Source organism: Ctenocephalides felis, unplaced genomic scaffold (assembly GCF_003426905.1).
Source record: "Ctenocephalides felis isolate EL2017-DRISC unplaced genomic scaffold, ASM342690v1 CF-g0.4_SCAFFOLD_01604, whole genome shotgun sequence".
Taxonomy (NCBI): domain Eukaryota; kingdom Metazoa; phylum Arthropoda; class Insecta; order Siphonaptera; family Pulicidae; genus Ctenocephalides; species Ctenocephalides felis.
The window spans coordinates 34,852,173-34,869,071 of NW_020537758.1; the positions used below are offsets into that span (position 1 = coordinate 34,852,173).

The 16,899-nt window shown below is 22.8% G+C and overlaps 1 protein-coding gene across 1 annotated transcript in view; it reads left to right on the top strand.

The window, feature by feature from the left end:
* The window catches only part of LOC113373659 (CLIP domain-containing serine protease 2-like), a 24,693-nt gene extending 9,765 nt beyond the window's left edge, over positions 1-14,928 (top strand). Inside the window, exons 4-5 of the mRNA XM_026613943.1 lie at positions 7,870-8,004; positions 14,776-14,928. Of these exons, the coding sequence (XP_026469728.1) occupies positions 7,870-8,004; positions 14,776-14,928 (288 nt within the window). The remainder of the gene's footprint in view (positions 1-7,869; positions 8,005-14,775) is intronic.
* Positions 14,929-16,899: the final 1,971 nt, after the last annotated feature.

Here is a 16,899-nt window from a genome sequence, read left to right on the forward strand (position 1 = left end):
TGGGGCACATACTATGGAAAAGAAGATTACACGATTTATTTGTAAAATAAAATGAATTCTTTAATAATCTGAAAGATTATTAAAAATTGATATAACTAATAATATTGTATTGCTAAAATATCATTATTTTATCCTTATGAAAATATAGATACCAAAATTTGATTTTTTATTTTTGTAAAAAATATCAAGTTAAATCAATTTAATTATGTTGCTAATATCAGTTAAAATATTTTAATGCAACTGACAATAATTCATAAATAGTAAACGAAAAAAGTTTGATCTTAAATTAAAATTGTGTCATTTATAAAGTTCCACATAAATATCTTACTGGTCATATAAACATAAAACTATCGAAAAAGGACAATTAGTATATAAATATCTAAATATTATCAAATGAAATAGGACACGATATCAGAATCAGAATGCAAAACCGAAAAATTTGAATTTCTTTGAGCATTGTACATTTATATCTTATATATGCAAAATAAAATAGGTTATATTATATATGCAAAATAAAAAAAAAGATATAATTAGAACAATTTTATATTATAATAAAAGCACACGATTTATTCTGAAAGATTTAAAATGGACATAACTAGTTATGCATAGATAAATAAGCATAAATAGATCGCTATCTCGGGCCATTTGACGTTACACTCATTTTAATTTACGAATAGATCACTACATGGCAGCACATGTACATACAGTATGTAAATTAACCCCTGGTATTACTTCTACATTTGTACATAAAATCACAGCCCAAAAATCTGAAAAAATTATTATTTGAAATAAGAACAAAACATACGAAATACAAAATATATTTTCAAATATATCACAGACATATTTTTGAAGAATTATAAACTAAACAGAAATAACTGACTACTATTAATTAAAGTATATTACAGACATATTTTTAAAGTACTTATTCTATTAATATTCTAGAAATAACTTATTCATATTAATTACTTAATGACTAATAATAATATATTAAAAACTTAAAAACTAAGAAGTAAAAAGTGCAGGAGTATTGATGATGTAATGACAAATTTAGAAGGAATGACAAGCAATGCAATAATTTAAAAGGATAAAAAGAACAGCACATTTTTAAAAAAGAATGAATACTTTCCAAACAAAATAATCCTAAAAACAAAACATATATATATTGATATCCAAATTGAGATAAAACTAAATTCCTATGATTAAAATTCATTTACGAGACATTCTTGTTTATTATCTCTCCATTTAATAGTTATTTTGCTATCTAATCAATCATTAATAAAGTTATATTTGACGAAATCTTTGAATAGTTTCTGTATAAGGGTTTTTTTAAACGTAAGTAACCAAAACCCTGAACTACTTTTAATTTATACCAATTGTAGCTCAAATCTATCTATCGTTTTAATCCAGTTTTTATTGCAAGGAGGTTTAGTTAAAACTATAACTAAACCCTTGCGCTTTATAAACTGTCTTTGAGTATGTTCTCTTAATTGAGACATTATCAAAATTCTTGCCCTTACTTTTTAAGTTTCCGGAATATTTGAAAACTTCTCAGAACATTGTATACTCTGTTGGAATTTATCCTTTAAATTATTGCATTGCATTTTAATCCCGAAACAAAATTTGATGTATCATACATCTTCTGGGTGTTAAGGCACTCCTACGCCTTATCATTGCATTCTGCGGCAATTTGCAGCTACCATCAAGGACTTCTATTGAATATATTGTTATATCATATTAATTGAAGATATTGTAATTATCATATTAAATATTTTTGCTGCAATTAGTATGAAAAAATACCTTTTCAGAAAACTGGTGTCAGAATAGGTGACTTTTAACCTGCACTTCACAATCTTAGAGGTGCTGCAAAAATCTTTTTCAAGGTGTTTAGGCTTCCATCTCCTAAGAACATAAGATTCATTTATTAATATTTTTTTGCAAATGTTATTGAAGTATTTAGAGTTATAATTACTTGTCCTTGTCCTTAGAGTTGCAGATTGTTCTTCTGGTTCTGTATCAGAGCATTCTCCAGTGACTTGAAAACTATTTTGTTATTGCCGTAAAGGAGACACTTCTATTTGGTTTCGATTTCAAATTATCGTTGATTTGTGCCACAAACCGAAGAGTTAGGTCATCCATTAAAAGATTATTCGCCCTCTGCATCCAAATTGAAAGCATCTTTTTACACACAAATATATATAATATATATTTACACAAATATATATATATAACATTTTAATAGTATTGTGATGATACATATTCATTATATGCATAATATATCATTATATACATACCTGATAATTAGATGCCGGAAAGACATGCATTTTTTTATTATATTTGGGGTTATAACAATTTGGCACATAACACTTTATGATTTTAACTTAATAATAAATGAAAAAAGTATTCACCAAAACATAATTATATATAAACAATCACAGAAAATCTCAACTACAATACGCGATGACAACTTGACAACTTATAGAAAATGGCCGATCAAATCAATGTAGATCAACAAGCCAGCTGCTAGATCAATGAAATTGAAAATCGTAGCGCCATCCTTCGAACTATTCAAATACCAATCCATTTCAAAACACGGTAATCTTCATTTGTTCGGAGATTACCGGCCATGTAGTTATGTATTGCTAAAATATCATTTAAGTTAATTCAAAAACAATCCTTATGAAAATATAGATACCAAAATTTGATTTTTTATTTTTGTATAAAATATCAAGTTAAATCAATTTAATTATGTTGCTAATATCAGTTAAAATATTTTGATGCAACTGACGATAATTCATAAATAGTAAGCGAAAAAAGTTTGATCTTAAATTAAAATTGTGCCATTTATAAAGTTCCACATAAATATCTTACTGGTCATATAAACATAAAACCATGGAAAAAGGAAAACTAATATATAAATATCTAAATATTATCAAATGATTAGGACACGATATCAGAATCAAAATCAGAAACCGAAAAATTTGAATTTCTTTAAGGCAATAAAATATACAGTAGATTTATGTTTGTAAACATGGTTGATAATTTCCAAAAAATACATACTTCAGCTAATAAGAAATAATTAAAGACGATATTTATTTATGGCATGGCATTGACACAATTGCACTGACTTATATTTAATTATTTTATTAAACAATTATTCTTAAATTATATTTTACTCATGTTATTTACTTGATTTGAAAAAAATATTCGAAGACTGTATAACCAGCATATATTTCTAGAATATGAAAATCAATTAGTTCAAGAAAATACTACTAAGAGTATCTGATTAAAAACTTATTACATATAACGGAAACAGACATCAGAATAAATGTAGAAAATTTACATCAATTTTTTTTGTTTTCAAAATTAATTAATAAAAATTGAAAAAAAAATCTACCATCTCAAATTATTTGATCTCAAAATGTGTTCATATTTATGACTTGTATTATACATACATTATATATATATATATATAATATTTAGAAAAATTCACATATTAGTTTTGATTAATTATTGAAAAAGTAGTGTATCGTACGTGCTTGTAGAGTTTTAAACAAAATATTCAACGTTTTGTAGTAACACGAGTTTTGCTTTAATTAGTTGATATTGAAAAAAAAATGATATGTAATAATTTATAAAATAATTTATTTTTATTTGATAAACAATCATTTCCAAAGTTTATTTGAAATTAAATACGTGCAAACGATCACATGAAATTACTCTTCAAATATGCAAATTAAAAAGCTAGAAACTCGATTTGAATTGAGAATCATAAAAAAATATTACATGTAACAATTTATAAAATTATCATTATTTATTAATGTATCTTTACCAAATTCCGAATAAATTGAATCTTAAAATTAGGTATTATAAAATAGTTTTGTAAGTAACTTTGAAAATTTTCATGCTGTTCATGTTTCATGGTTCATATTTTGCTTAACAAAAATTTTCCATTCCAGCTGGGTTTAATTATGGTGGCTGTAAATTTTAAAAACTATTTTTGTATAGTTCTAAAGGATAGATAAATGAATTGTTATAAAATGTTCTGAATTTGTTCACTTTCATAACAAATTAAATAATAGAAAATAACTTAAAATTTTATAAAAAATCGCCAGGAGTCTATTGAAACTTCATGAAGTATAATCCAACATAATATATTTAACATAATTTAAATTAAAACGGTATCTTCATGTCGAAAAAAAGAATTTTGTAATACCTTTAAAAATTTTGTTGTTAAATTCTTATTTATTTATTTATTTGGCCTCTTATTTACAATCTGGCCATCAATTAATCTAAAAATTTTATATACCTTTATTCCAATTTATAAAGTATGATCCACTAAGATATGCGTATTTGCAATAAATATTAAATATTTATGACTATACATTTTCTATGTTTGAGAATTTAAAAAAAAATAAAAGAATAAAAATTATTTAGAAGCAACATAAAATTGAGTCCTTTATGAGCCATTTTTCGGTACAGCTTAGAAAATAAATTAAAAATATATAATATTATTTCAAATTAATACTTGAAGATAACAAGTTCCTAAAACATGGCTAATATAAATATTCACAAGTATTAATTAAATTAATTAATCAATAAAATATTTTTGTAATATTGGAAAAATTAATATTAAACATGTCGTATATATTATTATGCATCAACTAAGGCCCTATACAAGATATATCAAAGTATGAATATTCTACTACTAGCAAAAAAAATTATATGTACTAACATAAAATTATATAGTTATGAAATGAAATAAAAACATATGATTTCAAAATAAGTTATAAAATGAAATAAAAAATTTTATGATTTCAAAATAAAATACTTTCTTGTGAAATACTTGGGTGTTGACACCGAAAAGCCTAACTTATTATAATTATAATCTAATGATTAAATGCATAAAAATCCAAAATAGTTTTTATAATTACTATCATTAGCCAAATCAGATGCCAAGAAATTTTTAGAAGCCTCATATATCGAAGATATTTAACAAACTATCATAAAATTATACTATTTTGATTAAATGATCAACTTGAGATCTTGAAATTGACATGAAATTTGAAATTTGCGTAATAAAAATATATAAAATAAATGAAAACAATGAGTCGGTTTAGCAGAGCTTTGCTCAATGTCATTTAAAAAGGGAAATTCTAATTGATAAATACATAAAAAAATATAAAAACTTAGTTACAAAAAATATTTATTTCGAAGGTAATAAAAATTTCTCACAAAGATTTTTTTATTTTTGATGAAGAAATTAATCTTTATTAAGCTCTTTCTTTATATCTGCATTGCATATTAGAATATTCAAAAGAATCTTTAAAAATACTAAATTAAAACACAGTACTCAAAAGCAAATACAATTCAATTACCTGGATTCAATTGACAAATAAATTTACTATTAGAGAAATAAATAAAAAATATAAAGTTATTTATTTTATTAATAACAACTGCTGTTTGATTCATAGGTGTAAAATGCGATAAAAATCATCCAATTAGAAAAATGTATTAAATCCTAATAAAAACAAAATTAACAAAGTTAGTTTTGTTAAAATAGTAGTTAAATTTGTATTACAAAAAATTAGTTAATAAATTTTTTTTGCTAAAAAAATAGTTCTGTACAATTTATGACCAAACGGTCTAAAATGCGAAATTCAATTTGAAATAAAATTGCAGTGGAGTTTTTAAATTAAAAACGCATTTTCTTTAAAAAAAATATTAATTAATTATATTATTTGATATTATAATTCTTGCATATAAAGTTCCGTTATATGGAGAAAGATCAATTTATCATATTTAAGCTCTCGATATATATATATATATATATATATATATATATATATATATATATATATTGCTAAAAATTCATATTATTATCACCAACAAATTGAAAAAACATCATGTAAAAATTTATTCTTTTTCAAGAATGTACTTCCAAAATAACATTAGCAAACATATAATGGTTCAAATTGTATTGAGTAATTTTTTAAAACAACTATTTATTAGTTTACGTATCATTAATTTAATATTTAGATGGTGATCAAACACAAAATATATTTGCACAAAGCAAAATGCTTACTTAAGAAAATTTCGTTTTATAAATAATTAATTTGGGTTTGAGATAAAAAGACAAAAATAATATTGTTTTTTACAATAATTAACGACAATAATAATTCGAGACATAAAGTTTGAGATTGTATAGTAATGCATATTATTAGACTTATTATTATTATGTGTAACGTATAAAAAGATATTTTATAAAGTATTTTCCAAATTAATATGCAAAAACTTTGTAGTTTCTTTGAATATCTTAAATCTTAATTAGAAGTAGAATTATAAGTTTTTCATTTATTATCCCAAGTTGACATCTGTTAGTTATAAATCTAAAAATTTTAGTAGAAGGGCCCAAAAATACAAAATTTCCAATAGCAACAAGATACAACAAATTTTAGCATTGCCTTTATAAAATTAGAATGCTTTGATAAAAAATTGTATATACATAATTATCAAATTCTAATTTGTCAAATAAGTAAATAAGATTAATTAAAAATTATCGCTGCCAAAAATGCTTCACAAATTTTTAATACCGCAAAATTACGATGTTTTTTGAGAAAATCATCAAAACAACAATAGAATGGAAGTATGAGATTGTATTAAAACAAATCAAATAATAATTGACTTTGAAAAAAAAAAAATTACAATGTAAAAAGATTTTTTTTCCATAATTAGAGTTTCGTTAATTAGGTTTAGTTAATTGCATTCATTATATCGTATGGAGTTGTATTATATGAAATGATTATAATATATAGAAATATAAATAACTATAAATAAATTTATAGCGTATAGACTATAAAAATGAATATCTAAATTAGACACACCCATATGACAGAAAACGAAGAAGTTGATTTACTCAATTTTTCTGAAAGAAACAATTATATCTGATTATAATTATTAAAAATTTGAATTATTTATTACAATGACGGGTTCTAAAAATATATACTTACAATAAAAAATAGCATAATCACAATGGATAGTATAAAATCGTGATATTCATCCATATGATAGTGATATAATTTTGAATTTTAAAAATATTTTTATAAATCAATTAATACATAATCCAAAAAAGTAGCGTGAACATTATTTCGAAGCATGGTATTTTAATAAAGTATGATAATAAATAAATATTAAATTAAAAAAGTAATCTTTGAATATATGATACATTATGGTACATTTATTGAATAAGACTCGTACCAATATGATAGACAAAGTTGATTTATACAATTTCACTAAAAAAAAACAATTATGTCTAATTAAAATATTTTTAGAATTAGTTTATACAATGTCGTTTTTTAAAACATCTACTTCAAATTTAAAAAAATAGAAAAATCACTATGGATAGTAGAAAATCGTGATATATTCGAAATTTGAACAATTCGGAAAGTAATTGACACATTATTTCTATCAACAGGATATTAATATAATTTTGGATTATAAAAATATATTTAGAAATCAAGTAAAATATAACCAAAACAAAAATAGTACTAAAATTATTTAAGATGATTAAGTATTGAAAATTTCAAAAAGTAACCACTGAATTATTGGATTAGAATCTCCACGTCCTTCTAACAAAATCTCGGTGGATTTTGGTTGGTTTTGTCAATTTTGGTTTCGGCTCATAATAAAAACAATACTAATAATGATAAAGACCAAATAAGTATTAAAAAATTGAGTACATCAATTCAATTCCCAAACAATCTCTGTTAATCAATGTTAAATAAAAACTAGTCCTACAAATTCGAACAAAAATAAATAGCAATAGGATAAAAATTGATACAAATTAATATCGATTTTTTATTTAATTTTTAGTTGCCAATTGTTGAAAATGAGCAATGTAACAAGGCATATAAAAAAACAACAACCATAGGAATTTCTCAAATGTGCGTTGGTGGAGTTGTTGGGATGGATTCTTGTGGAGGTGATTCTGGAGGTCCATTGCAAAAGGTAAAATACTTAAAATACCTATTAATTTATTTATTTAAATATTTAACAAAAATGTTAACATAATACAATTTTATTTCGGTGTAAAAAAATTATGTAAAATGTACCCAAATGCCATTAGTCAAATTATGTGTGTTATTTATGCAATTACATATTGCTATAAAAATGATGATGAAAAAATACTTCTAATTCTTTTTTCCAGAAAAAATATATTCGTATTAATTTCATGAATTTTATAAAAAAACATTGAAAGGCTATGCAAAATCCTATTGGTAAATTTTAACCCATTATTAACTAGGGCTGATTTTAAAAAGAACCTTAAAGTCATAATTTTAATTCTTCTAACTCGTAAAATGATTCTGGAGATATTTTGGTGAATATAATTTTTTTTTTCAAGTAGAACATAATTCATTATAATATATTTAAAAAATTAATTGCTCTGTGATTTGTATTTGTATTTGTAAAATCTTATAAAATTTATAATGATTGCATATAAGTCAAATATTTATCTAAAGTTTTAGAGAATCCAAAAATTAGAGATCCTGCAAGAAAAAAAATTGTGTCTTATTTTTAAAACAAAATTATTCACATTAATTTGAAATAAAAAATGTATTACAAAAGGACAAAATCTTTACACAAAAAATGCTGAATATTATTAGATTTCAGAAGGCATAACTTTTGTATTCTTCATAATTATTGAAGATAAAAAAGTTATAAAGTAAAAAATCCTTAAAAATTTGATACAAAGTATTGTTTAAATTTAAATTTCTGTACTCTTGTTGCCATCTTGTAATCTGGTTATACTAATTAGCAATATTATCGAACTATCAACAATATAAACCAAAATTATAAATAGTTCAACAATATTTTCGATATCAAAAGTAAAAACTACTGAAGAAATTGAATGCTTAAAATTCGATCATTGTGGTTGGAGTTAATAAAATAATTTTAAGCACAAAAAATAATCAAAATGGTAACAAATATCTTTATTTATTTAATAAAATATTAAAAATTGTGCGCCAAATTATATTTAAAAAAATTAACAACATAAAATTTGCATGCCGATGATATAATTATCCAATTTTAAATTACTTAAACAAATATTTAAGAAATATAACTGTTAGAAATTTTTATTATTACATTAAAATCATAATGTCTTCAATATAAAAATGCTAAAATAAATTTATAGATTTAATACACGTTTTTCATCATGAATAATGCTTTGAAAATAATTGAAGGTTTCGATTATATTTACAATTATAGTGATGGCTAATTTCAATTTAAAATTTGGATACATAGTATAAATATAAAATAAAAATATCAAAGAAAAAACACTGTTTTAGTTGAAAATGAATATTGAACAAATTTTATGAATTAATTCGACAGGCAAAATGTTTTAAAATCGAAAAAAGACAAAAAAAATAGCTATAAATAACGTCCTTAAATAGAATATTAATTTTAATTTTCTGAAATTTGTTATATATAATATTGTAAAGATATTTCTCAAAAATCATATAATTTGAATTAGTACAGACTTCTCAAAATTAAGGATTGAATATTAAAATTTATTGGTGATCTTTTTTATAGACATAAATATTGAAAAATTTATATTCTTTAAAAATGGATGCGTTGCAATAATAGTAATGACTAATATTGTAATTATTAATTGGTAATTTACTATGTGCTTAATTGGAGAGGTATTTAAATAAAATTATTATTTATATTTAATTATTATTTATATAAAATTAGTGATTCACTACAAACGTGATTTTGTAATTGTCTACTATATAATTAGTTAATATCCATATTTATATAGTATAACAAAGCCGACAGAGATCCACAATAAAAATATATAAAAAATTTATTAATTGAAAATCATTGACGAAATTTATAACTGGTAAAAATTTAAAAATAAAATAAATTTTTATTGAGTTCTTGGTTTAATGCGAATCTATAAAAATCAAGCTTAACAAGCAAAACCAGTTGATAATAAAAAAATATACTCGAGTTTTAATATGAATTCATGGGAATTCTTTCCATAAAAAGAGTTATGATCCGATTGTTGAAATTATAAAAGATTAAGTAATAAGTAAATACTTTATAATATAGTATGCAATACTCAATCAACGTGGATGGAAACGATTAATGATTTCATTTGCTATTTTACTTATGGCATTTATTTACTTCACAAAAAAAACTTCTACAAAAAGTTAAATTGAGCGACAAGTCATACAGAAAACTAAAAAAAGTATTCTGAGAAACATGATAAATGTTATTCGAGTGAGATTGAAAAAAAATAGTAAAAATTTATATAAAATATAATATTAAAAAACAGTGTAGTATGTATTATTTTTATTAAAAATATGCGCATGCGTATCTAAAAAAGCCAAAATTAATGATAATTTTCAGACTATAAATCATCTATAGAGTAAAGTTGAAAATATAATGGAAAAGTTAATATTGTTTGGTGACTAATTTATATTATAGTTCATATTATAAAATATTAAATATAGAATATTAAAGGTTTGATTACTAAACCATAAATTTATAAAAAACTACATTCACAAATAAGGAACGAAAAAGGACAAATGGGACTTCGCTCATTTAAAAGATGAGTATAAAAGAATGAACATTCTAGATCCTCCCCCTTCCGTTGGGGCCAGAGGCAAGGGAAAGCGGAGATTCTGCTCGGTATTATACCTAGGCGTTACTGAGCCTGACATACTCATACATAAGACGAATTTGGGATGCATAATGCATTTCCTTCGCTATATAAAAAAAACAATCAGAAGTGAGGAATAGCCATAATAAGGCTACAAAAAATAATCGTTTTATGAAACGAGAAACACGGCAAAAACGTAATGTACATCAATTAATTAACTATAAAGATGAAAGAAAAATGTCTGAGATAAATAATGGAAAAAGTATTTTTTTCCATCATGCAAAGAAAGACTATACACTGTTTGATGGCCCAAAAAAATATGAAGCTTTAATTGAAAAATTTAGATGCATCTATCGTATAAATCCAGGCATAGGACCACCTGACTATCACATTTTCCTATTTTTGCAGTATTCACTCAAAGGCTTCAAACAAGCCCAATTTTTTTTTTTTTTTGAAAACTTGTTTCTTGGTAATAAAAACTGTGAAAATGCTACCTATTTGCTGTACGATCAGTCGAATTTTAGATATAAATAAAAAAATTTTAACCGCTGAATTTGAAATTCCTACTAAGGAATTTTTTTATAAAGAAAGACCATACACTGTTTGATGGCCCGAAAAAATATAAAACTCTTATTGGAAAATTTAGATGCATCCATCGTATGTTCCAGACATAGGACCATCTGACTATCACCTTTTCCAATTTTTGCAGAATTTGCTCAGACTTCTAACTAGGCCAAAAAAACCTTTGAAAACTTGTTTCTTGGTAATAAAAACTGTGAGAAAATGCTACCTATTTGCTGTGCGATCAGTCGCATTTTAGATATAAATAAAAAAAATCTTAATCGCTAAATTTGAAAATCCTACTAAGGTATTTTTTTTAAACAAAGAGCATACACTATTTGATGTCCCAAAAAAATATAAAACTCTTATTGGAAAATTTAGATGCATCAATCGAATATTTCAGACATAGGATCATCTGGCTATCACTTTTTCCAAATTTTGCAAAATTCACCCAAAGGCTTCAAACTAGTCCAAAAAACATTTTGAACACTTGTTTCTTGGTAATAGAAACTGTGAAAATGCTAGCTATTTGCTGTGCGATCAGTCGTATTTTAGATATAAATAAAAAAATCTTAACCGCTAAATTTGAAAATCCTACTAAGGTATTTTTCATATAGAAAGACCATACACTGTGTGTGATGGCATGAAAATTTAAAAATTTTAGTTATATTTTCAAAAGTCATATTTTAAAAACGATAGAAACTTTATTCTGGGTGCAACTGAATTTAATACCATACATAGTATAAAAAAGTTTAAATATTAAACCAGTTACAGTTTTACGAAAAAACGATACAATCTTTATCCTGGATTCATTATACATTTCATTTATACCACATACATAGTATAGAAAAAATAATCATTTATAACTGAATAAGTTTTTCCTATGACTGCCAAATTATCGAAAAAAATTGAAACAAATGATAATAGGAATTAAATAGAGCGAAAAGAAGACGCTTTATCATAATGAAGTATATATAAGAAACCTTATTTAAATCTACTAAAAAAACCTCAAAAAATATATCGTAAATATATTAAATGTATATCAAACAAATTAATGAAAAATGTATAGCTTTTACTAATACATTTCCCACAGAGCATAACTTTTTTCGAGCTCCACAGAATTTTTTCAAGGGATTTGAAATAGTTCGAAAAGAAGCCTTTGAAAACCATGGTATAATAATTAGGCATATTTAGTTTAAAATAAGGTAATTTTACAATATAAACACTTCAGCTAAGATTTAGTAACTTTATCCTACTCCCAATGAAAATACTGAATTTATAGCAGACATATTATAAATTTTTTTTAAAACATTTATAAATACACTGCCAAATTTTCTCAAAAAACAGGTATAATAAGAAGAACTAAATTAGATCGAAAAGTATATGGGAAAAATTACTATGTAATAATTAAGCATTCATAGTTTAAATAAATTCCCTTTCAAGTTTCAGAAGAAATAGTTCCATTTTACTGAAAAATATAAATATCAAATTTATATCGTACATAGTATAAAATATTTATAAATATATCTACTAACTATTATTTCAAGATCTGCATTATGACAATGAAATTAACCAATGCGAACAAAAACCATATAATTGTATTTTACTATATATATATATATATATATATATATATATATATATATATATATACACTCCGCAAAATATTAAAATTAATAAGATAAATATGTAAAAAAAATATTATTGTTTTAAAAAAAACAAATATACAAAATTTAATTTCACATATCTAAGTGCTCTCCTAAGAACAAAACCATAGCTCCTAAAAAATTTATTATAAAAATTATAACTGGACTTTTTTGAGAAAAGTACGTCAAAAGTATTTCGTTTTTATTGAATATCATGGATGATATGAAACAGTCTACAGCTTGTAGAAAACTCTACAAAATTAATTATAAGTATAAATAATTTAACTTAATAGCAATCTGTAAAATAATATTGTTTCTTTTGTAATATTTTATTTTTATTAATTTACATAGACTAGGCAACTAGTCAAAAATATAGTATATTGAATTTATACCAAACAAAGAATAAAAATATTTGAGCAATTATAAAAATCATTTCATTGACTATTACTTTATAACATATTCCAATGTTTGCTAAATTCTTTCAATAAACTTAAAATAGTTCAAAAAGAAGCATTTGAAAAGCACGGTATAATAATGTATCATATTTAGTTTAAAATTCACTTTACACTATACTACTGAATTTTACTGAAAACGTCCAAAATTTATTTTTTTGGTTCAGGAATAATTTTATATAGTTTTGTATTGGTTTATAGCGCAATTTTTTACATTAATTCACTGACGATGCTAAAAACTTTTGAGTTCGATAAAGATTTTTTTAAAATTTGCAAGATTACTATTTAATTTAATCAATAATATTATTAATATAGTAATAATATTATATATATATATTATATATATAATATATTAATATTTCGAGTTTTCAGCAATATTAGTTCGGGTTGTAAACAATTATTTGAAATTTATTCTGCCGATTTTAAAATACCGAAGATCACGAATGATTATTGTCGATCTTTTCTAATTCAAAGTGATAATTATTTTTATTTCTATTATTTTTTGTATAAAATCATCAAACATTTTTCATATTTTTCAAAGACAAAAGTGATGACAACAAGAAATGTAGACATAACTATCAAATTCATTTATATCAAAATAATATTTATTATTATCTAAACGACTATGTAAAAAATTGTAAGTACATTTATAACAAAGTTTGTTAATATAATATTTAGTTATATATTTAACGAAATGTGGATCCAACATCATCATGTTTAAGCTGACAAAAAACGTATATTGGATAAAACAATTACTAGTATTTTTTAACAATTTATTTTAGAAATAAAAACTACAATCGTGCTGATTGTTTTTTGTGGGATACTTTTTTTAAATCTATTTTATATTGAAAGCAGTTAAAATATGTATTATTAATTATATTAATTGTTTCTTTCTAAAAATTAGTTAGTGATTAAAATACCATGTGAAAACTTATTCAATAGATCTAAAACACTTGCATCAAGTTCAAATAATAAAATTACTTGCAAATAATTTAAGAAGCACAAATATATGATTGTTCACATTTATTTTATTCTTTAGATAAACAAAATTTCTTTTGAAGAAAAAAACAGGAGAATTAACAACAAAATATTTTAAGCAGATTATGCAAAAGAAAATTAACTTTATCAACAAAATATAGAAAGTTTAAAGAGCCAATTCTCCGGTAAAATAGACGATAACAAAGCGTTGTTATGGCAACGTTATGTTATACTTGTTTCTTGGTAATAAAAACTGTGAAACTGCTACTATGCGATCCAGTAGTATTTTAGATATAAATCGAAAAATCTTAATCGCTGAATCCATCAAAGATATTTTTTTCAAGTATAAGACACAGAATGATATGTTTTGAAAATAATATACAAATTATTTAAAATTATGTTGCAAACTTTTCGAACTCTATCAAAAATTTGAATATGGCCAATAAGATCGTTTAGAATTATTTCTTAATTTCAGGTAGATTTCATAGGAGATCAACCACCTAGATATTACCTCATAGGAATTGTTTCTTTTGGGCCAAAATATTGTGGTACTGAAAAACCAGCAGTTTATACAAGAGTCGCAAATTTTTTGCCCTGGATTTTGGACAATATAGATCCACACTTTTAATACTGTGACACTAGAATTTCATATTGTATTAAGCCGTATCATAAATCCAATGTATTTTTCTGATTCGACACTGTTACATAAATTAAAATAAAAAAGTCAATATATTTATAGATTAAAATGTTCTGTAAAATATTTATTAAAGTTGTTTACTGATTGTTTTTTTTTTAATTCCTAAATATTTTACACATCTAGAACTTGTTAATTAATAGTTCCCTTAATTTTTCAACAACTATAATCATATAAATTGAAAAATAAATATAGAGTATTCAGAAGCATGGGAATAAAATATGATTATAAATTTTAGAGAATGTTATTATGTATTGATAAAGACAAATATAAAAACATTTTAAAAATAAATACTGCAGGGATGAATTAACAACTTAACGATGAATTTTAATATTTATATAAAATTTTTGAACAAAATAAAGATTTTCATTTTACTATGTATTATAAATTAGTCCCTGTTTTTCTATGATTTTTTTTTCAGTACTGCAATAAAAATTTAAATTATATAATAACAGTTATTACATTATGATTATTTTTAGAGTGTTATTACTATTATTAGAATATTTATTGTATTAACCAAAATTATTGCAAATTATAAAATTATTTATGCTATATTCAATAAATGTGCAAAAATTTACAAAATCGGAGAATACATTTTTCTAATTTCTTCAAACATTTATGTTCAAAATGTTATTTCTATTTGAATTAACAAATGCAATTTAATCGCATAAAATGTTATAAAAACGAGTTAAATAAATATTTATATGTCAATATTTGTATTCCAGTATCTTTTTTAATAAATTTTATATCGAATCGAGTTTTATCTATAATTGGTTTAAAAAATGCAAATTTTACTTAAGTCTATTGCTTATTATTAAAATATGATTCTTTTTAAAAACACGATCTGTGATTTAATTTTTTATTGGTTTAGGTTTAAAATTTTTGATGAAGTAAACTTAAATGCAATCAGCTTTCTTAAACTAATATTTTCATAAATTTATTATCTTCAAATAATTCTTAAAAGTGAGTCTATGTATATCTACATTCTTTTGAAAATAAAAAAAAAATTATTTATTTTATCAGTTTATAAATCATATTACTTAATAAAATTTTCGTTTTCATACTTATGATGAGAAAATATAATTTTAAATTTGCCTTATTGAATGCACTTTATTGAATTAATTTGGTAATCTTATAGTAGAGGATAAATATATAATTTAATGTATATAGTTGTATAAAAATATTTTGCTATCAAAAGTATTTTTCTTTCTGATCAAGACAGAGAAAATATTCACAGGCATTTCAAAATTTTAGATAATTTGTAAATAATTTCAGCAAATGTAGGGAGTATCGCATTTTAACTACAGGTACATTTATAAAGCAATTTTTTCTTGCAAAGTGTAAAAAAGAGTGTAAATATAAAAATAGTGGTATTTACCGGTATCATTACTGCTTCAAATAAAAATTTTAAATAAGTAAGAGCAAAAATCAATTTATATACTAAATAATAAATATATATTAATTTACATTTCTATACGCAGAACATACTCATGTTCTTTTTTAGAACCCCAAATATTAGGCACAAATAATTCACAGATTTTTTATAAATAGTATGGGAAATTATATTTCAAATTAAAATTACACAAGATGAAGGAAGAAAGAAACTTGCAGCTTTTAACTTTTTTTTTAATAATTGTAAATTTTATACAATGAATTTAGCAATAATGTTTTCGAACATAAAAAAATAAAAAAATGTATGTGATTGTCTTCAACAGATGATTACAAATAATTTAAAATATATGAACTTTAAATACTAAAATATCAAAAAAATGAGAAAACAACGTATAGAAAATGTATTAGATACTGTAAGTTAATGAAATATTGAGTACTACTAAATAGAAAAGCAAATATTATATATTGGATTATTCAATTTATGACATGTTTAATTAATAAATAACTTGCGTT